Source organism: Styela clava, chromosome 2 (genome assembly GCF_964204865.1).
Source record: "Styela clava chromosome 2, kaStyClav1.hap1.2, whole genome shotgun sequence".
NCBI lineage: Eukaryota > Metazoa > Chordata > Ascidiacea > Stolidobranchia > Styelidae > Styela > Styela clava.
In genome coordinates, this window is record NC_135251.1 from 2,096,420 (window position 1) to 2,118,873 (window position 22,454).

General features: G+C 37.3%; 1 protein-coding gene across 1 annotated transcript; it reads right to left on the minus strand.

The window, feature by feature from the left end:
* Positions 1-470: 470 nt before the first annotated feature.
* Positions 471-7,110, minus strand: LOC144420003 (trimeric intracellular cation channel type B-A-like). The gene is made up of 7 exons (XM_078110300.1): positions 6,999-7,110; positions 6,184-6,311; positions 5,365-5,506; positions 4,640-4,796; positions 3,970-4,087; positions 1,256-1,348; positions 471-551 (listed from the first exon to the last, which is right to left on the minus strand). Exons 1-7 carry the CDS (start codon positions 7,108-7,110, stop codon positions 471-473), a joined length of 831 nt encoding a protein of 276 aa, XP_077966426.1.
* Between the last annotated feature and the right edge of the window lie 15,344 nt (positions 7,111-22,454).

Below are 22,454 nucleotides of genomic sequence, written 5' to 3' on the forward strand. Positions count from 1 at the left end.
ACTTGAAAAACATGTCTAGATATATATGCTATATACAGCTCTCACCTAAGTGAGACGACGAAAAAGAAAGAGGGGGGAGAGGGGGAAGGGTAAGGGGTCAGAAAAAAAGGTCAGAGCCTACAGTGATACCTAGCCACTGCCGGTCTGTTCAAAATTGTCAAAATATTTATGCAAGTATGCTGAATCGTGATTTATATGAAATTGAACTCAAATTCAAATTTATCTGAAAAATTCCCCCATCTCTCAGAATTTTTTTTTTTTTTTGGTTTCCAAATCTGTTTTACACTAAGATAAAAACACAATCAGTAAATATCACAGAAAAAATAAAACACGCTTTTTCACACAAAAGTATAAGTAAAATCAAAATAAAATCCCCTACTTTTTTACCCCCAGTGCTCCCTCTTTTTTTATAAAAACAAAATGCAATAAAACCTAATAATAATCCCTAATTTTTTTGTTTTTTTCTTAAATTATTTTTTCTTTGCATATTCGCAGAGGTCCTTCACGTCCATCATTGCTTTTTCGATGTTATCAGCAAATCGAGATGAGTTCTGATAAGATAAGATAAAGAGATAACATAAGAATGTAAATTAATTCAAATAAGTGTAACCAGAGTCAGCACCAGGTTAGAGTTAGGCCATAATTTTATCTTGATTTTCCCTATTTCAGTTCTATCACGAGTTTGGGTACTGTCTGTGTTAGCCAAGTAAATACATCCCCTTCCCATAGGTTTCAGTCTCATCACACAACTTGATGTAAAGTAGGCGAACAAAATTCGTTGCCGCCATATTGGAACACACACTTCTGGAGAGCCAAGTTGATAATAAATTAATGATCAGGTGGTTAACGCACCTTTATTGAACATAGGTTTACTAGTAGCAGTCATGAAAAATTTAGTTGTTGATCTTATGACATGCGTTGTATGCTTCGCACACGCTAACTGTTAGGGCATTGTAACGTCATAGACATAGATAATAAATTGGACTCAAATACAGGCTTTACAACGCATAGTGATTGGAATCACTCGCACATACCAAATCAAAAATTCGTTACGGGGGCCGCACAATATTCAAAATTGGAACTTCTCCGCAGCCCACAATATTTTTTCCTGTGGGCCGATTTTGGCCCGCTGGGCGCAGGTGGCACAGCACAGCCCTGTCTCACAGGTTGGTGCCCTTCATAAAATACTTGTTACTTACGAAGCAGCAGTCGCAAATGCAGGTCACCTCAAAACTATTATAAAAAGAATACTCACGGTCTCGTGAGAGGAGACTTTGCTTGAGATGTGAAACATTATGGTGTTTTCGTGGCAGATGATGTAGGAGACACCGTAGCCATCGTCAGCGACCTGACAAAATGGGGAGAAATTTTAGTAACAGGTCACAGTGCATAGGCTGTGAAGTCGGGAAATTTTGACCCAATTGTGACCCCAAAGTCTGTGCCATTTGAAATATAACTTTGAACTGTACGAGAAAACCAAATTTTATTAATTTTGGCTTTGAGTATGTTTGTTGAGAGCATGAGTAACAATATTCTAAGCGAGGCTCACATAATGTGAGTGAACATCTTCCATTGTAATAGATTTACTCTTTTACGTTCATTTATCATTATCGAAACCAAGTACTTCCATAGAAGACAGGTGGCAGGCCACAAGCATTGAAAGTCTTTAAGGGGACCACAGATTATAAAACTTGAAATAACAGCATTGAGTCCTGTTTATTATAATTACATTATTCTGACTAGTCACACTCTAATGAGCACAGCTTGGTTTAATCAAACAATAAACTTACAGTTTGTTCCGGATCTTCCATGGCCCGAACGAAAGCGCAGGATTCAGTCATGCATGAACGAACAGTCTCGGTCCTCCCTTCTCGGAACAATCTCGACATCGAGGCTTCATAAGTTAAACTGGAATGACCTTTGTCCTGTCATAAAATGATTGGTGCTCCCGAAGTATGCGAACCAAGATGGCGGACATCGGAACGTAACATGGGTAACAGGTTAGGGTTAGGCGATAATTTTTTTCCAATTTTTCTTATTTTAGTCCTATTATCAGTTCGAAGACTAACCAAGAGCCTCCCGTAGTATTTATATCTAAAATTATGGCCTAACCCTAACCTAGTACACATATTACATTCCGATGTCCGCCATCTTGGTTCGCATACTTCGGGAGCCCCAAATGATTTTTATTTTAAGGGAAGAAATATGAGAAAGCAGTCTGTATGGCAACTCTGTATGATACAGAGAAATGCTTTGTTCTACATTTCAGAAAAGAGGGTTGCGACTCTCAAACCCCCCTCCCTGACCGCACCCTTGCTTTAAAACCATTACGTAGCACCTTATACAGGGTGCAATAAGTTGTGCAAGTGATCTGTTTTATGCTAATGTTATAAATATATTTCATTCTATTTAGTGCGGTTGGCATGTTACGTCTATTTCCCAACCAGTGCCTTCATGAGGGCCAAAGAGCGGTTGGAGGGAGGGCACAATAACAAGCGCAAAACTGAGTTTACGTTGGGAAACACAGGTCTTAGGCAAAAATCCCCAATACGACTCATTAGTCATCCGAGTCCACAGTCAAGTCAGAATTAGCAAGTTAGTTGATGGCGAGTCATTGATGAATGGATACTCAAGTCAATGACCAAAGCCAAGGATGTAGCCAGGAATTTTGAAAGCGGGGTTCTGAAATTTCTAATTGCCAAGATAGACCGTAACAGCTAGCGGCTCTGGCCAGCCTTAAGACACGGGTTTCCATGAGTTTATATGACAACTTATGTTTAAAAGGGCGCTCACATGGGTAAAAATTCATAGTTTTTTTGCTCTTGTTACTGTATTGAATCTTTTGCCCGGTGCCTTTATTACTGTAAGGCTAAGCAATAGCCGCATTCTTTATCGAGTGAATGACAAGGAACTATGCAAGAACACAAAATTTCAAGTGCCCCACTAAAATGTTAAATAAATGATATTTTTTATTTCTCTTACCCTGAAATGTGCAAGTTGAAGAGACAATTGGATAAAAGCATCAGGAGACATTCGGAAAGTTTTGATCAATCCTTTTCCGAATTTACAAAATGGAAACACGTAGAGGTCTACGTCATCAGATAAAAGCTTTGCAATCTTTAGACTTGATTAAATGACGTCGATGCACTGTATGAAGGAAAATTAATTGTTAGGATACTAATTCAACCCTGTATAAAATCAGCGCTACCAAGCAGAAAATGCTAATATATAGCACAGCAGTTCCCAACTGGAGGCCACAGAGCAGTTTCTGGGGGCCACAATGCTATGTGCAAAAATGATTACATAAAAAAATAATCGGAAAGCAACACTTACAGCAGGGGTCACCAACGCGTTGCCCGCGGGCACCAAGTCGCCCGCGAAGACCATCACACTTTTACGGGAACTAGAAATGCACTATATTAACTATTGTAATCATCAACCTTATTTTATTTGACCTCAGAAATGTGACGGGTGAATAAATACATAAATTGTTATGGCATGGGACTTTGTGTACAAATACATAGGTGCATTGTGCAAGGCAAGAATTTGATTCAGTGACATGCCCAGGTAATGTGTTACCAGATATTCGAATAGTAAACTGCAGCTCTAATATTTTAGTATCAATACAATATTCAAATATTTCGCCTGCTCTACTCAGTATTTTTAGATTTGATTCATTATGTAAATAAACTATTTTATTTCCAAGGTAAATCCAAACTTGGCTGGTATTTGAGTTTGCAACCTACAAAAAACTTTCTAAAGTGAAAGTGGATTGCAACCATAAAAGACATTAGGCAGGCCTGCTGTAGAGAATAACCCTTAACCTGGTACACATTACGGGAGTATCCAATTGGCCTGGTCGTATTAGAACGCAAAAAGGTAAAAACACAAAGTGTTAATCTATTTCACTCAAGTTCAGCAGGTCATATTAAATCATGGGCTAATTGCCTATAATCTATTATATCTTACCGATATCAGGAACATCACAGTTAGTTGTAGAAGAACAACAGTGTTGAATGAGATCGGCAGGATTCCTAGAAGTTGTAGATTGTAAAGTAGAGAGAACAGAAGGCTGAGCTTTGTTACTCTGAAAAAAATAGGATATTATGGTAAATTGCTAGTAACTAAATTCAAAATTGTAAGAACGGGTTCTCTTTTGTGTCAAACTGGTTCCCTAATCTTAGAAAACCATTTCACGTTCCCAAAGAGCGATTCAGAATTTTAGAACGGGTTCCCTTATGTATCAAGCTCACGAACAACGGGTTCTTTCATTTTAGAAAATGTATGAATGCCACTATCAGAGCTGGAGTTGGAGCAAAGCCTACCGGGTTAGATGGAGCCAGAGTTACCACAAATTTTAGTAGCACTAGCTTATAGCATCTTATTAACTTTTATTATTTTAGTGAAATTTAGAAATTGGAGTCAAAAGATTGAATTTTGTTTTATGGTGAAATCTATATTTAAACTCTTTTGGAATTGTAAACTTGATCGTCTGTCTGCTCTAAAGATTTCAAAATCTTTACTCTTGCTCGAATGTGCCAGAAGTTTGCAATAAATTGCAACTCCATAGCCCAGTCACTAACTGCCGTAATAATTACCGTAATTTTTATGTCTCAATTTGTAACAAATCAATACTCACGTCGCCAAATGAATACATTTCACGGTCTCATGATTCCATTGTTTCCTCACAAACGTTGCAGCATTTTTGACGAACCCCCCTCCGCAGGCTCCAAACATTCCAAGAATAGTACAGATCAAGAGAGAGTCAGGGAAAGCTCCACGACCAAGTTTCACTCCTAAATTATGAAAATAATTGTTTGAAATCACAAAAGAGTAGAATTCTAATAATTGAACATACGTGGAGATGAGCACAGCGAAATAAAGTGTTGTCGTGTGAGAATCGTAGTGGAACAAAATTATTTTTTGAAGTGAACAATACCGTCAAGAATACCTGAATTACAAAAACGATGTTCGTAATAACAATAGAGCAACGCTTTGCATTCATACCAGCACGCAGCACATGTATCAATGATCAATATATATGCTGGCCTTAACCGAGAATACGAAAGAAAAACAAGCACAGTGGAACACAGCGTATTTCCGTGTGTCATGAAATAAAGTTCTTACAAATTAAATTTGTCCTGAAATCTGAAACAAATGACTGGCTAACTTACACCATACCCAACACAGACTTGTAACTGAAAGCGAGGCCAAGGTACGTCATATTATTAAGCTGTCTTATCAACATTCCTTTCCCCTGATATAAATATGAAAATCATTCCTAAACGGCTGGAATTGCGAAGTTTGATGCAAATTTTTCACAAACATCAAATATCAGAAAGTGTAAACAAATATATAGCAAACCTTTTATAATTTTTCTTGTTCGGATCATTTCTTTTCCCAGAACAATCACTAACATCGCTGGTTTCCATGACAACAAATTATAAATGACATCTTTGGGAGAGTAGAAGATGTGCCACCATACTATTGTCATCATGAGAACTGACTGAAATGAAAAATTATTATTATGTTGTATGAATTATTTATATGTCCAGGCTATCATATGCTATGTTGCCACCGATACCTGTCGATCTGTAAGGATCTAGAATTTTACGAATGATTGAAATCTTTCCGGTTTAGCACAGCCTACTCAAGCGTTTCTCAAACTCTGTTCCGCAGAACACTACCGTTCTGCAAGGTTAGAACAGAGGTCGAAATTACGACCAAATTGGTCGCCATAGCGATCTTGGCTGTAAAGACTCTGGATCGTGAATTCGACCGCCTGAAGGCCTCGTACCAGTTTGGAAAGCATAGCATATGCTTTTTTACTCAGATTAACTATTCAGGGATGTGCAGCTTTCAATACAAGGGGTACAAATAAGTGGGTGAAACCGCGGGCCACACCATTATTTTAACAGAGGTTTCTAGTAGACACAAAAATATTGGTTATTGATCCTGACATGCGTTGTTCGCACAACCTAGCTGTTAGGGCATTGTAAGGTCATAGATAATAAATTGGACTCAGGTATAGGCTTTGCAATGCAAATGGATTGGAATTACTCTCACATACTAGAATAAACAACTATAAAATTGCAGGGCCGCATTATTTTTCCTTGTGGGCCGCATTTGGCCACAGACCGCAGATTGCACACCCCTGAGCTTAACAATAAAACAAATCCATACCTGATTATTGGATAGAGGAGTCAGAGCAGGTTTTCCTACACAAACACTTATGATCATCCCTCCACCGTAGCAACAAGCTATCGACATCAACCATGTGGCAACTAGCTGTTTCCTTGCCTTGTTGACATCTGAATTTAAAATAATTTTCTTAAAGGGCTCTGTGATTGAAACTCAGGGGCTTTCCAAGCTATTCACTTACTTATTGAAATACTGAATTGGCTGATTTTGTAACTGTCCAAAAAGCTATAACGTCATCAATAAAATTTTACAAGCGGAGTCATTAAATAAAGTAATTTTAATTTATTCAGAAACAATAATCGGCAAATAACACTTGTGTTTTTAGTTTTTGAAACTAATTGTGGGGCTCTGTACTAACTAGTCAACTACTTCCCGGGTTCCATAACACTACAAGTTTGAGAACCCCTACACTAGAGTATATCTCAGTTAAAAAGCATGCAATAGATTCATTTTGGATTCTATGTTTTACCCAAAGTATAATTATTTAGGAGGTATCAACTACTGATAGAGAATAGGCCTATAGAAAGCATCAAGCCATCCTTCTGAGTCTGCGGGTCAGAACCAGTAGTGGGATTCAACCGGTTCGCACCGGTTCTATAGAACCGTCTCACGGAATTTTATGAGATCTGCGGACCGGTTGGCATTACAGAAAAAAACATGACTTTTTGCAATGGAACCGGCTAGAAAAAATATGACATTCGTGTGATGGAACCGGCTGACAAAAAATTTGAATCCCACCACTGGTCGGAATCCCATTTTTTGAAACGTAAAAAACTGTCTATATATGATCAACTCACCCCAGTCATTCCGTACTCCGTAAATTACCAGAGTATAATGAGCAATCTCTATGATTGTTGCCAGATATACTATCAAGTTATTCGTTGCGTCTGCTATCGATGAAACATCCATTATGATATACTAACTGAGATACAATAATAAAATTAGAAATGGGTGTTGTATAATTCAGTATGAATATACAGTATATAAATTTGAAAAAAAAATCAACATATACCGTACAGTCCGTATATATGAACATGCCGGCAGCGGCGCAGCTAGCAATAGGGGGAGATGTTTGATTTGAAAATTTTCTCTTCCACTTGCAAAGAGTGACGAGCTACATGCAACTATGAAATTTATTCAACAGCATTTCGGTATGAAAGCCAAAGCAGTTGTCTTGAATTGCAGTTTGTTTCAATTTCAAATGTCCTTAATAATATCTTAGAAACGTGAAATAACCAGTATATAAGTAAAATCTTGAAATTCAAAAATTTCCTAAACCTTCCACTGTTCCACTAAGGCTCAAAATATTACGCGTAGATTATTTCTGTACTGCAGTTATGTGCAAACTTTCGAACTGTCTTTCTACCATCCTCCCAGAAGTAACTACTAAAGAAGCTTCTTATTCTACCAACTTTAACCGCCTTTAATAAACAAAGTATACAGGTATACCGGTAGCAAATAAAATTGACCAACGCAAGGTCGCGCTTTAGACCGGCGAAGTCAGCTGGGAATGCAGCTGCACTCAGAACAGCTGAGCTGTTGACAATAGGCGGGGTCAAATTGTGTGCAGCGGAGCGTTACCGATAAGTCCCACTGAACATGGACCTTTCCCCGAGCATTGACTACCTTGTTTACTTCCTGACATTGGCCAATCAGCAAGATGCACAAAGTGACGTAACAATGCCCTCACTCAGACAGATTTTCAAGCGTGGTTGTAAACATTACCTCGTTTTTGCGTTTTTGAACTCTATTCGTTAGTTTTCAGTTGTGTTTCGGAAACTTAGGATAGGATATGATTTACATTTTTATCTCGGGGTAGAGGAAAGCCGATAAGACGGCTTATCCATATGGCAAACCACGGCCTCTCGTCCGGTTACCATTCCAAGTCGGGTATGGGATTAGTTTTTACTGTATTGTTTGTTTTTTCGGAAGCATGGACTTGGTGGTGGAGGAAGCCGTAACCGACCAGCGGTTACGTGAACCACCCAACGACGGCGAGGAGTCCAGCAATCCTCTCGCACATAACCATCCCTGCATGGGATTCGAACCTGCGAACCCACGCAGAGCAATTAGAGGTGCGGTGGCGAGCGTATTCCTAACGCTTAGCCCGTTGAGCCACACCGCCACACTCGACCTAAATATAAATCAGATATTTCAATGGTCACTCTGTCTTTCTAGGAGTTTTAATTCAATTGCAGTAATAAAAATTAGTGTAGAAATAGCTGTGATACCTAGCCTGAAATTCTTTACCGGTACTTTTAAAAACAGATCGTTGTATGCGATGAATCATAATGATGGTTTGAAACACATACCCCATTTGTGCGCCAACACACAAAAGCACTTTTAAAATACCCTCGAGAATATTGCAATGGTAAAGTATAGGAAGAATATTCCGGGGTCAAAGGTCGGGGAAAGGTGCATAGCTCTCAATCAACCAATCAATTTTATTTTAATCACTCTGATAGGAACAAAACAACAACAAACGGACAAACAAAACACAGACGAGCTGGAGGACGGGCATAACCTAATAAATAAGTTATAAACGTACAAGTACGTGCCCGTCCACCAAAAACAGTCAAAAGAACACAATAAAAAAAGAAACGATATTAAATCGGGCAATTACAGTACCTTAGGATAGAATTTACATATTTATCCTGGGGAGAGAAAAACCGATAAGACGACTTAATCATATGGCGAACCACGGCCTCTCGTCCAGTTACCAGTCCAGGTTGGTATCGGATTAGTTAGCCAGGTATTTGTTTCGGAAGCATAGACTTGATGGTGGAGGAAGCAGTAACCGACCAGCGGTTACGTGAACCGGTGGCGAGGAGTCCAGCAATCCTCTCGCACATGATTATCCCTGCATGCGATGCGAACCTACGAAGAGTAATCGGAGATGAGGTGGCGAGCGTATTCCTAACACTTAGCACGATGCGCCACACCGCCAAGCCTTTCAAATGAATTTTAAAATGTGAGACGTGTATTTGTATCATAACAGTCCATGCACAAACGTAGATTGGGATATCGGGTTCATCTGTTTACTTTCTTTCAAAGACTGGCTACTACAGAACTAGTATAAGTTTATTTCGACTCAATAATCAGCATAGGCCTATACAGGTATAAGACAATGGAATAATTGAATATGGTACTGTGTCGTATGCGGGTGCTCTGTAACGTCTGAGAAACAACCTGACCGATCTTTTCATGAGTTCCCAAAGGATCCAAAGCTTCGGAATAAGCAGAATTAAAAGTAAATTAAATTCATAAACGTTTTTGACTGAAGACCTGTTAGATTATGCAGGCGAAAGTGTTAAGTTGGTCATTTCATTTTGTATCATAGAGTTATGAGCTCTTTATTGAAATATTTCACTTTTACAATAATTAAAATAACATATCAAGCAAAAGTTAGGCATTTAAATACAGGAATCACTGAGAATTTCAAAAATGATTTTTCATCATCAGTTCATCGGTAATATTCACTCTATACCAGGGTGGTCCAAACCAAATGTGGCCCGCAGCTTCATAATCTGTGGCCCGCGTCGAATTCGGAAAGTAGTCAAAGAATCGCATTTGGTGTTGTTTTCATATAAAATTAACCAGAAAATTTTTTGGACCTATTGTTACATCACTAATGTCGCTGAATTGATTAGTGTTATGATCGGCTGAGGCAACTAGCGAAGTTGAATAATGTGCTTGGCACTCTAAATTTTTTTTTAATCTTCTTGGTCAAAAATATATGCTAACAATTTCGGCATTATAGAAAACTAAAAATCGATTGGGAATTTTATTAGCCTAGGTTGGCTATGCCTAATAACTAAATATCAACGTTATGACCCAACAATATAATTCATGCCGTGTGTTTTTTGCAACCACCCTAAACAGTATTAGAAAAAATGCTGCCTATTTGTCAGAAAATTCAGTATTTACCCTCCTGTTAGCTTACATTCGGTAATTACTGAATCTGCAGTTATTTCGTGAAGATAAGTTTGAAAAGAAAGCTGAAGAAGGCCTTTGCAGGTTTTAGTAAGTTTTTACATGTTTTTGCTTGATAAATGCCAAATAGTGATCAATGTGTTTGCACGTTTAATTTGTATTGCACTGTTTACCTATATTCTTGGCATTATTGTGGCCCGCGAACAATGCAAAAATAATTTTGTGGCTCCCGGAGCCGGCAACCTTGGACCACCCTGCTCTATACAGTACAAACAATGAGACTGATTTGAAAAGCAGATTTGTATGAAAATAACCACTTATAATGGGTGTTTTATCCACAATGTCATATTCAAAAATTCCAATCAAAAGACAAAAATTAGAAACAATAACGTCTCGACTAGTCTGTATCTCGACTAAATTGCTTTCAATAATGAGCTGTAGCATCAGGTTTGAGACATTGCACATAAACTGCAAATTTAGCTTCATAAAATTATCCATCTAAGAAAGTTGTTCTCAAAGTTACCATGCCTACGGACCCCTTATACCTCTCTGGGGCAATTGCGGACCCCATAATTTCAAACCTAAAACACAATACAGAACATAGCATATAGCTATTTGGAAAACATTCGCATCAGCTGCCACTCCTCAAATTGCAACACAAATTGTGTTACTGATTTATTGCAACTAAATGATGCCTATTAACCTTAGTGTGATCGCTGAAATGCGGTCATGGAACAAAGACATGATGCAAATATTTTATTTTAATGACGTCATCACACAGAAAAGATAAATACGAATTTCATAGAGACCACATAAATTTTTTAACAATCTTTAGCCGTAGAAAATTTTTTAGCAATTGATCCTGTAGTTAAAGGCTATTTTTTCCTTACAAGAATAAGAAAAGTACTAAGATATCCATAAGGCCCTTTCGTTTCGTGTCCAATAAGTAAGTGAAATTCAAAGAACTAAATGACACAACAGCGCCAAGAACAACGTTAGTCTATAACGCCAAAACTAACAGCTGTTCAGACACACCCTCCCTACCCAATTATAAACATAATATGACATTGGTTAATTATCGGAAACCCTTTGATTCAATATAGTTTAATAATGAAGTAATTCAATAAAATAAAAACAAGAATTATTTTTGTTCAGCAAAAGAATTGATACAAAAGCTAATAGGCTACTCCATGAGCTCTGCCTGTGAGTACTTCAAGTCTCACACCAATCAGTATTCACTGGCATGTAATTTTACACTCTAATGTCTTATGGCCTCAGTAGGTTTTGGGGCTTCAGTGGACCCTCATATTTCCACTCATATATCAGCCTTCTTAATTTCTGAGCTTATTTCTGATTTTTTTTTAGTTGTTTTTAATTTTTTTTCTATAATATAAAATTTAGGGAATACATGAATTTTTTTTAATTTTTATTACTGTTTTTTTATTTATTTTTTGCTATTTTTTATTTTTTTTGAACATGAAAATTTTTTTTTTCTATTTTATGACTCTTTTTAATTTTTTTTCACGTTTTAAAACATAGGAAAACACACAAGGTGATATAGAAAACCTATATACATTAGGGAGGATTGAGGATTGGATAAGTTGAATTATTTATTCAATTGTTATTCTCATTCCAATACAGCAAGATTAGGTACAGTGCTGTCAATCATGATAAACAAGAAATGTACAGTACATGAAAATTTAAAAAGCAGATGTATACAAAAAAAAATGGAAATTTACAATAAGCTTTGCATGTCATTGGGATATTTTTGTGGCATTTTTTTACCAGTGAAAGTCCATTTTGTGTCCAATAATAGAAGTGAAATTCAAAGAACCAACTGACATGATAGCACCAAGAACAACGTTAGCCTATACCGCCAAAACTAAAGGCTGTTGAAAACTTGGGATTTTTTTTTTCGTTATTTTTTAATTTTCATTTTTTTATATTACAAAATTTAGGGAACACATCAATTTTTTTAATTTTTACTACTGTTTTTTATTTTTTTTTTGATATTTTATATTTTTTAAACATGAAATTTTTTTTTTGGCTATTTTTTTTTTCACGTGGAGAAACACACGTAATTATAGAGAAAACCTAGGTACAGCAGTTGTCAATCATGATAAACAAAAAATGTACAGTGCATGAAAATTTAAAAAGCTGATGTTCACAAAACAAAAAATGGAAATTCGCAATAAGCATTGCTTGTCATTTTAACATGTATCACCATTATAATATAACTAGAATTTATCATTGATATCTCTTGTTAATTTACATAGATTAGGGGCAAAGTTACACTGAGCTCCAGTAGAGTCCTCAGCTACAGATTTTTAGGAAATAATCGCAGTATCTAAAATTCATATGAATGTTCTAAAATATACACAGGAATAATAGATATCAGTAGTTGACAATAATTGAAAAACATAAAAGCAAAAGATAATAATGCATTTCACAACAAAAATTAATAAAAATTTAACAATAGCTATATAAAACGAGTTACGATTATGTTAATAACTTGAAAATTTTTTTTTACCTATTAATTTTTATTTTTTTCATTTTTCTTTATATATAATTTAACAGTAGCTATATAAAACGAGTTACGATTATGTTAATAACTTGAAAATTTTTTTTTACTTATTGATTTTTTTATTTTTTTTAATTTTCTTTATATTTTGAAAATTGAAGCAAATGTGAAGTTTCAAATAAAACTTATATACAGGATTCAAATACAGCAAGATTATGTACAGTAGTTGCAAATCATGAAAAACTAAAAATCTCAAGTAAATAATGAAAGTTGACATGCCATCAAAATTGTAATTGCATAAAAACTTCTTAATCTGGTCGATATAAAAACAATACACATAATGTTCTGGAAAAGCTTAAGGTGAGTTTGTTGTGGCTCACTAAAAATTGTACATAAAAAGCTAAAGCATGCTGCACTCAGCCTAATTTTCAAATTTATCAGATGACAAGGACTTGTATGGAAAAATGAGAAGACATGCAAATCAGGATTTGGTGCAGAATTTCACAAAATGCTGTAAATTATTAAATATTGGGCGCTCCAGAATTATTCGTACCAATGTGGGGATTAAGTGAGGCAAAGTAAAGCAAAAGGAAAATGCTCTGGTACAGAAACTGGCTGCCCAAAACACTCATTCTACAAAGATTATCGTTGTGAGCTTATGGGGTCAAATCTAGTGAGGACTTAGTGTAAGCAAGAGAATTTGCAGAAATCGTCACTGTGACAGGATGGCACATATCACCAAGAGTCAGTTTATACGTCTCCGCAATACAAGCCTATGAACCTACAATGATGAACTGATTTGCTACTCTTCACATATAACATTTCACATGAAAAGATGTATAAAATTTTTGTTTAAATTCAATTATTACTGAAAAATTTGACTATTTAGAGAACAGTCTTTGTGAGTTAATTTTTTCAATATTTAATCCCTTTACTACATGTGCATGTCCATAATATCTTCCAGGATAAGGGGTATGAACTGCAGGATCATTCCGCATTCAGTCCAAGGTTGTTGGAGTAATTAAAAGTCGAATATGACTCTTTAGTTTAACGTTAATGCGACATGCCCTGCAACATTTGTATCTTAGCATTGTCTCATGTGTTCAGTCAAGGAAACTTCTCATGTTTTTGAAGGAGTTTTCAGCAAAGATCATCAGAATCTAAAAAAAATTGTTCATTCAGATGAGGTTGGAAACTAAATAATTTGATTGCAAAAATGGTGCTCAGTTGGGAAATATCACAACAATGTTCTATGCGTTATTTGTATAAGGCATTAGAAAGGCAACTATCACAAATATCGTTTATCACAAATGAAATTGAAGAAAAACCTGGCTAATTTCCTGCAAACATATTACAGTTTTAGGGGTCATTGATCGTCCACAAATATATAACGTCGCCTTGGCACACCGGGCGTTTCACAAGTTCCTATTCATTCTAACTCCCCAGAACTCCCCCAAAGAGAACCTGGGAAGTACACTTCTCACAGTACAGTACACATATCCAAAATACGAATCCAGAAAATATGAATCATGCAGACAAAATGTGTCATTGTTTCATCTAAAATGACTTCAATAATTATTCCAGCTTATCAGAGACTTTTGGTTTAGTATGATTTGAGAAAATACTAATTTGGGGAGACTGAAAAAATGCTTATGGCGGTGGCATTTCACCTACCGTTATCACTTTCATGTTGTAGTGGTTCATTCAATTGTGGTTCTCTTGCTTGGTTTCCACCAACTGCACCAGGTTGTCTTTGTTCATTTTGCCCCTTAAAACAAATATTTCATATCAACTATATGACATAGATCACTTATTGACAATGACTTATTGACAGTGTTATAAAGCGCAGAATAATATCAATTAACTATAAGGTCAGAATATTTCATATGAAATAGTGGTCTTGATATCCCATAGTTCCTATGAGGGTTTGCTATCACCATAAAATATAACTGTCTATCAACATTAAAATCCATGTTAAACATTCTCAAAGTCATCAAGTATAAATTGACAAGAAGTTAGATTTCTGCTACTTATGTGATAAGCCACATATTTCCCCCAAACAAGACACTATTTAGGGAGATGCCAAGAGAATCTAATTTATTGATATTGAGTTTTTGTCAAGTTGACTTGCCCAACCTACGCATTACATCTTGTGTGAGGAGGTTGAAAATACAAACATACATACAAAACAAAAATACAATTAAAAAATATTAATAATAATCAAATCTCACCATTTGCTGATTGTTATGATTTCCCGGTAGATTCACATTTCCGATATTCGCTCCAGCAAAGTTGACAGGTGGAGGTCCTCTGCGTTCTATGAAAAAAGAATAAAAAGTATTAGAATGATAATTCGCGATACACACAAAATTTATTTTTTTAATGTCGTTTCGTTAATGTCACTATTTCATTTTTTTCCTGAATGATGTTTTCTCATATGTACCATTTTTCATATTAGTATAATATATGGTAAAACTGTGTGAGGCAAGGGCCCTGAATTACTCACCTTCCACTGGGAAAACGAAATTCCGATTGCAATTTTCAGGTTCATTACCATCCTTAACCATTACATATCTGATGTTACGTTGGGGATATTCGTCGAGGACAGGGAAAAGATTAACCGTGTATACATTTCTTTGCTTTCTCAGGAATTTTTTATCTACCAGGAAAGTATGGCCATCTGGAAAATCAAAATGCAAATTTTCTGGTCCGCGGTCAATTTGGAGTTTCATTTGAACTCTGTCTCCAATTTTTAACAGGATCTGAGGAAGATGAAAAGGAGCAAGTTGTGCACCCAGGTCTTTATAATAATGTCTGACAGTGTTCTGAACAGTCTCACCACATGTGAAAAATGCAAAATTAAATTGGTTTTTGTTTAAAATATAAAGACGATGTTCCATAAGAAGCTTCACTGTTCCAAATAGCAACCACTTGATGAATGCCATAACTGGGCTGAATTCTCTGCATCGAAATTCTATGCTGTTATCCTCTGCGATTCGATCAGGGTTAATTATGTCCCATTCAGTTTTACTTGAGAAATGTAATATGTCAATTTTGTCTTTCTCTAGACCGACACACCATGACTGAATTTGCACGATCGCATCTTTGAGGAATTCCGAATCTGCACTGATATCGATAACTGGTGTGATACCAATGTATCCTTTTGGGCATAGTGAATTGTCAATTCCAACCGACATCCAGACCGTTGTTTGTTTGTTGAAAGTTCCACTAGGAAACGTGACTTTGCACTCGTTCAGTCTCAGGGAGCCGCCGGTAACTTCGACGTTTACCACTAAAAAAATAGATTTGTTTTATAATGCGAAAAAAATAAATTTTAACCGTTTGTTCCAAAGTTATCTAAAGAACCTTCCCGATGTCATTAGGAGTTCCATATTCATCCCGGTGAAAGAAAAGTATATACGACGTTTCAGTTGTATAGCGAACCACAACACCTGTTCGATTACCAGTCCATGTCAGGTAGGGAAATAGTTAACCAGTAATTTGTTCCAGATGCATAAAGACCATTAGGGAAAGGAGATAATAGGCTACAAAAGGAGAAGATTGCTAATTACTAATATAAACGCAAGAAATAGCTTGAGCAGAAACTGGGTACTTGGACATAAATCAAAGCAGGCTCTGCTATAATTTCACTATCATTTGAACATTTTGCGAAAAGAAAGAAAAATATAGAAAAGGCTTGGGAAATGCGACAAAATATTTGTTACCTCAAGTTGCTAGAGCAATTCCCTGTGTATTGAGTTGGAATTTTCAAATTTTTTTTTTCCCAGGTCAGGTGTGGAACAACTTATTCACATTTAGGAATAGGAATATGATTTAGTTCCATAAATCTAGATTGCTTCTATGGCCAGAGCACAATATATTTTTATGTATCGCATTTAAGGGAAGAGGATGGTGTTTAGGAGACATTAGAGTAGTGGTTCATGCATAAATATTTCGGTACTCCCTGATGTATGTCAACCAAGATAGCTGACATCGTAACGTAGTATGTGTACCAGGTTAGGATTGGACCATAATTCCGGGTACAAATACTGTGGGAGTCACTTGGCTAGTCCCAGAACTCAATATGTGTACCGGGTTGAGATTAGGCCATAATTCCAGGTACAAATACTGTGGAAGCCACTTGGCTAGTCCCCGAACTCAATATGTGTATCAGGTTAGGATTAGGCCATAATTTCAGGTACAAATACTGTGGGAGTCACTTGGCTAGTCCCCAAACTCAGCTTGTGTACCAGGTTAGGATTAGGCCATAATTCCAGGTACAAATACTGTGGAAGCCACTTGGCTAGTCCCCAAACTCAGTATGTGTACCAGGTTAGGATTAGGCTATAATTCCAGTTACAAATACTGTGGAAGCCACTTGGCTAGTCCCCAAACTCAGTATGTGTACCAGGTTAGGATTAGGCCATAATTCCAGGTACAAATACTGTGGGAGTCACTTGGCTAGTCCCCAAACTCAGTATGTGTACCAGGTTAGGATAAGGCTATAATTCCAGTTACAAATACTGTGGGAGCCACTTGGCTAGTCCCCAAACTCAGTATGTGTACCAGGTTAGGATTAGGCCATAATTCCAGGTACAAATACTGTGGGAGTCACTTGGCTAGTCCCCAAACTCAGTATGTGTACCAGGTTAGGATAAGGCTATAATTCCAGTTACAAATACTGTGGAAGCCACTTGGCTAGTCCCCAAACTCAGTATGTGTACCAGGTTAGGATTAGGCCATAATTCCAGGTACAAATACTGTGGGAGTCACTTGGCTAGTCCCCAAACTCAGTATGTGTACCAGGTTAGGATAAGGCTATAATTCCAGTTACAAATACTGTGGGAGCCACTTGGCTAGTCCCCAAACTCAGTATGTGTACCAGGTTAGGATTAGGCCATAATTCCAGGTACAAATACTGTGGAAGTCACTTGGCTAGTCCCCAAACTCAGTATGTGTACCAGGTTAGGATTAGGCTATAATTCCAGTTACAAATACTGTGGGAGCCACTTGGCTAGTCCCCAAACTCAGTATGTGTACCAGGTTAGGATTAGGCTATAATTCCAGTTACAAATACTGTGGGAGCCACTTGGCTAGTCCCCAAACTCAGTATGTGTACCAGGTTAGGATTAGGCCATAATTCCAGGTACAAATACTGTGGAAGTCACTTGGCTAGTCCCCAAACTCAGTATGTGTACCAGGTTAGGATTAGGCCATAATTCCAGGTACAAATACTGTGGAACCCACTTGGCTAGTCCCCAAACTCAGTATGTGTACCAGGTTAGGATTAGGCCATAATTCCAGGTACAAATACTGTGGGAGTCACTTGTCTAGTCCCCGAACTCAGTATGTGTACTAGGACAGGATTAGGCCATAATTCCAGGTACAAATACTGTGGGAGTCACTTGTCTAGTCCCCGAACTCAGTACGTGTACCAGGTTAGGATTAGGCCATAATTCCAGGCACAAATACTGTGGGAGTCACTTGCCTAGTCCCAGAACTCAATATGTGTACCAGGTTGAGATTAGGCCATAATTCCAGGTACAAATATTGTGAAAGCCACTTGGCTAGTCCCCGAACTCAATATGTGTACCAGGTTAGGATTAGGCCATAATTCCAGGTACAAATACTGTGGGAGTCACTTGGATAGTCCCCAAACTCAGTATGTGTACCAGGTTAGGATTAGGCTATAATTCCAGTTACAAATACTGTGGGAGCCACTTGGCTAGTCCCCAAACTCAGTATGTGTACCAGGTTAGGATTAGGCCATAATTCCAGGTACAAATACTGTGGAAGTCACTTGGCTAGTCCCCAAACTCAGTATGTGTACCAGGTTAGGATTAGGCCATAATTCCAGGTACAAATACTGTGGAACCCACTTGGCTAGTCCCCAAACTCAGTATGTGTACCAGGTTAGGATTAGGCCATAATTCCAGGTACAAATACTGTGGGAGTCACTTGTCTAGTCCCCGAACTCAGTATGTGTACTAGGACAGGATTAGGCCATAATTCCAGGTACAAATACTGTGGGAGTCACTTGTCTAGTCCCCGAACTCAGTACGTGTACCAGGTTAGGATTAGGCCATAATTCCAGGCACAAATACTGTGGGAGTCACTTGCCTAGTCCCAGAACTCAATATGTGTACCAGGTTGAGATTAGGCCATAATTCCAGGTACAAATACTGTGAAAGCCACTTGGCTAGTCCCCGAACTCAATATGTGTACCAGGTTAGGATTAGGTCATAATTCCAGGTACAAATACTGTGGGAGTCACTTGGCTAGTCCCCAAACTCAGTATGTGTACCAGGTTAGGATTAGGCCATAATTCCAGGTACAAATACTGTGGAAGCCACTCGACTAGTCTCCAAACTCAGTATGTGTACCAGGTTAGGATTAGGCCATAATACCAGGTACAAATACTGTGGAAGCCACTTGGATAGTCCCCAAACTCAGTATGTGTACCAGGTTAGGATTAGGCCATAATTCCAGGTACAAATACTGTGGGAGTCACTTGGCTAGTCCCCGAACTCAATATGTGTACCAGGTTAGGATTAGGCCATAATTCCAGGTACAAATACTGTGGGAGTCACTTGGCTAGTCCCCGAACTCATAATAGAAATAAAAAAAGGAAAATTGTATAATGAAAATATGGCCTAACCCTAACCTGGTACACATACAACGTTCCGGTGTATCTTTGTTCACATACCTCGGGGGTGCCATTATTTTACATAACAGTTTGACATAGTGCAGTCGAACGTCAGTGAACAAATCTTGAACTACCACAAATGGTAGAATAAAAACATTTGTCTTGGTCAACAGATGTAAAATCATTTTCAATTTCGAAAAAATGTCGAGTTCGAATATGAATGAGTTACTCGAGTCCCCCAACATTGCTACCATGGCCCACAGAACACTGGTCAATATGTTATTGAAACAACATTGTCTAACCCAAATTGTACTAATAGGGGAATTTCAGAATGAAAATGCTTGATATTTTTATAACAATGATGATGGGACGCCACCATGCAGATACACTCACCGACTATTTATTAGAACAACAAACAAGTTGAAATAGAAGGCTGCTACTTCACTTAATAATTATAGCCATAACTTACATTTGATAACATTCCTTGACTGTGTTTTGATGCCAGAGTTTCCCAATTCATCTTTGGCCCAGACTTGAAAACGATATGTTTTACCAAGTGTAGGTGACTTCATTCTATACTGGGGAACCTCTGTAGTGTGAGTCTCTCCAAGTTTCACATCATCCCAGAAGATTTCTATGTTGTATAGAACGTTTCTGTCAGATACTTCATTCCAAGTCAAGAGAATGTCGGATCCACTTCTTTGAGACGAAACATTTTCAATTTGCGGCAAAGCTATAAATAAATATTTCGACTTAGCGTACTTCAATAAAAAACATTTTCAATATAACATGTGAACCCAAAATTATTTCTGGGCAATTCATACAAATATAAAATAGTAGTGAGTAGCAATTCAGATATTTTTGAATCAATAAAGCAGGCTTACAATAAAACAACTGTGAGTGACTTTTTCAAGCAAAAGCCAAATACAAAGATTTATGTGCAACTAATAGGAAATCTAAGACTCAGTTCGCGATACATGCTAAAAGCAGGATAAGATGTTTTCATTGGAATTGGAGCTAAAGTGGTATTTTCAAACTCCAAGTCAGGAGTAGAAGTTGGAATGTTGAATTATCTGGGTAATACGGTAATTTTAGACTTTTATGAATTTTTTACTGAAACTCAAAAACATGAAGTGGACCAAGCGTTCCTAACAGTGTATTAAAGAGGCATGCACACGGCAATTAATTATAATCAAAATTTGATTTCCTAGTAGTTTGGAGCTGGAGTTGATATCTTCCTCAACCTGGAGTGGGTTATATTTGTCCAGTTTGGCAGTTGATTTGTGTGAAAATTTGGTTGTGGACAGATTCAATTATTTCAGGGGTCTGCAACAGGTGGCTCGTGGGCCATAAACGTTCAGCCAAGCTATTCAGTGAGGCCCTTGTCAGCATTCAACACCCCCCCCCCCCCCCCCCCAAGAATGAAATCCCAATTCGACTGTTTATGTTGACAGTTCTGACAAAGCTGATTTTAACAAACTATGCAAGAAGTTGAATGTCCCACTAAACTGTTACATAAATGGGATTCTTTATTGTGGGAATTTTTCAATAATTTATGTTTATGGAAAAGCTAAATTTGTTGTCTGGCCTAGCTAGATGTCTGAAGTTGGTTATATGGCCCACCGGCAAAAAATGTTGCACACCCCCTGTATTATTCCAACATCTCAATGGTTCAGCACTTCCTCATAATTACAAGCATTTAGCTCAGCCCAATGCTATCTAATACTATTAATATGGATGACTTACTATGCTGAGTTGGCTTTGCAAGTTGTTCCGTTACTTCTTTATCTGATTTTTCTGCATCTTCTTCAGACAGTGGGAGTTCACTTCTGAAGATAAGATTGGAGAATGCAAATGTATTAATTTTGATCCATTGCTTAAAATAACAGCCCCTATTACTCAATTTCAAAACTCTTCTCCCCTCACCCACAGCGTTAAAGATTGTGCACCATGTAAGCTGGTGGGCATGGGCTTTGAACCAAAGATTTCTAACCTGTGATAGATAATAAGTTCAACAATTTAACCACTAGGCCAGAGGTTCCCACGACACGAAAATTAACAGAATTGTGTTAAACATAGCTGAAATATGTTTTTTACATACCTATTGTAATTATTATAAATGTTTTATTATTTCTCACTTTTGATGATGTGTATATGAAGATATATGCTTATCAACAAGCATAGTTGAGCAATTTGTCAACTTGACATCAGAGTTTAATGACTTATATAAATTTTGTTCAAGCACCTGTTTGAAATGGCCACAAGTGCAACATTCTACCTTTGCAAAGCTGGGTTTTCAGCAGTGGTGTCAATCGAAACAAAATACCGGATACGTTTGGACATAGAGAGAGAAATGCATGTGCATAACAAGTATAACATGTCGCTTTGAAAAGATGTGTTCAGAGCAACTGCCGCACACCTCTCATTAAATAAATAAGTTGAATGTTTTTAATGGCATTCCCTTTTTTTGAGGCGCACATATTGACAAACTTCAAAAAGCATAAAATGCACATTAACGATCACAAAATTCATTTTTATCCGAAGGCAGCAAGTTTCATGTACATGTACCACGATTTTTTCCCTGATAATTTAGCGCCGTACGAACATAAAGTTTGGGAACCGCTGCACTAAGCCATCACTATCCTTGACAATTGAAATATAGGTGAGCATTATATATCATACAAAGTACTGTTATATCTAACCTGGGGCTTCCTACTTCTTGTAAAGTCTCCACATTTTCTCCAGTATTCTCAAAACAGTCGTCTGGTGATACTGAAAAAGAATAATAAATGATTATCAAAAAATGATAATACTATTTAAGACTCTGTTTTGAGCAATTTAACATCGTTTATCAGAAACTATGATAGAATTTCTCAATTTACTTGGAAAAAAAAGGTAAATCAATAATACGGCTTATACAGTGAACCATGGCCTCTCATCCGGTTACCAGTCCATGTCAGGTATGGGATTAATTAGCTAGTTATTTGTTTCAGATGCACGGACTTGATGATGGAGGAAGCTCAATAAACCAGTGGGATAGGGATAGGAACCACTATTTGACGACATGGAATTCAGCAAACCTCTCGCACTTAATTATCCCCAAGATCCAAAACTGTGAACCGAGCAAGATAATCAGATCGGTATGCAAAGCAT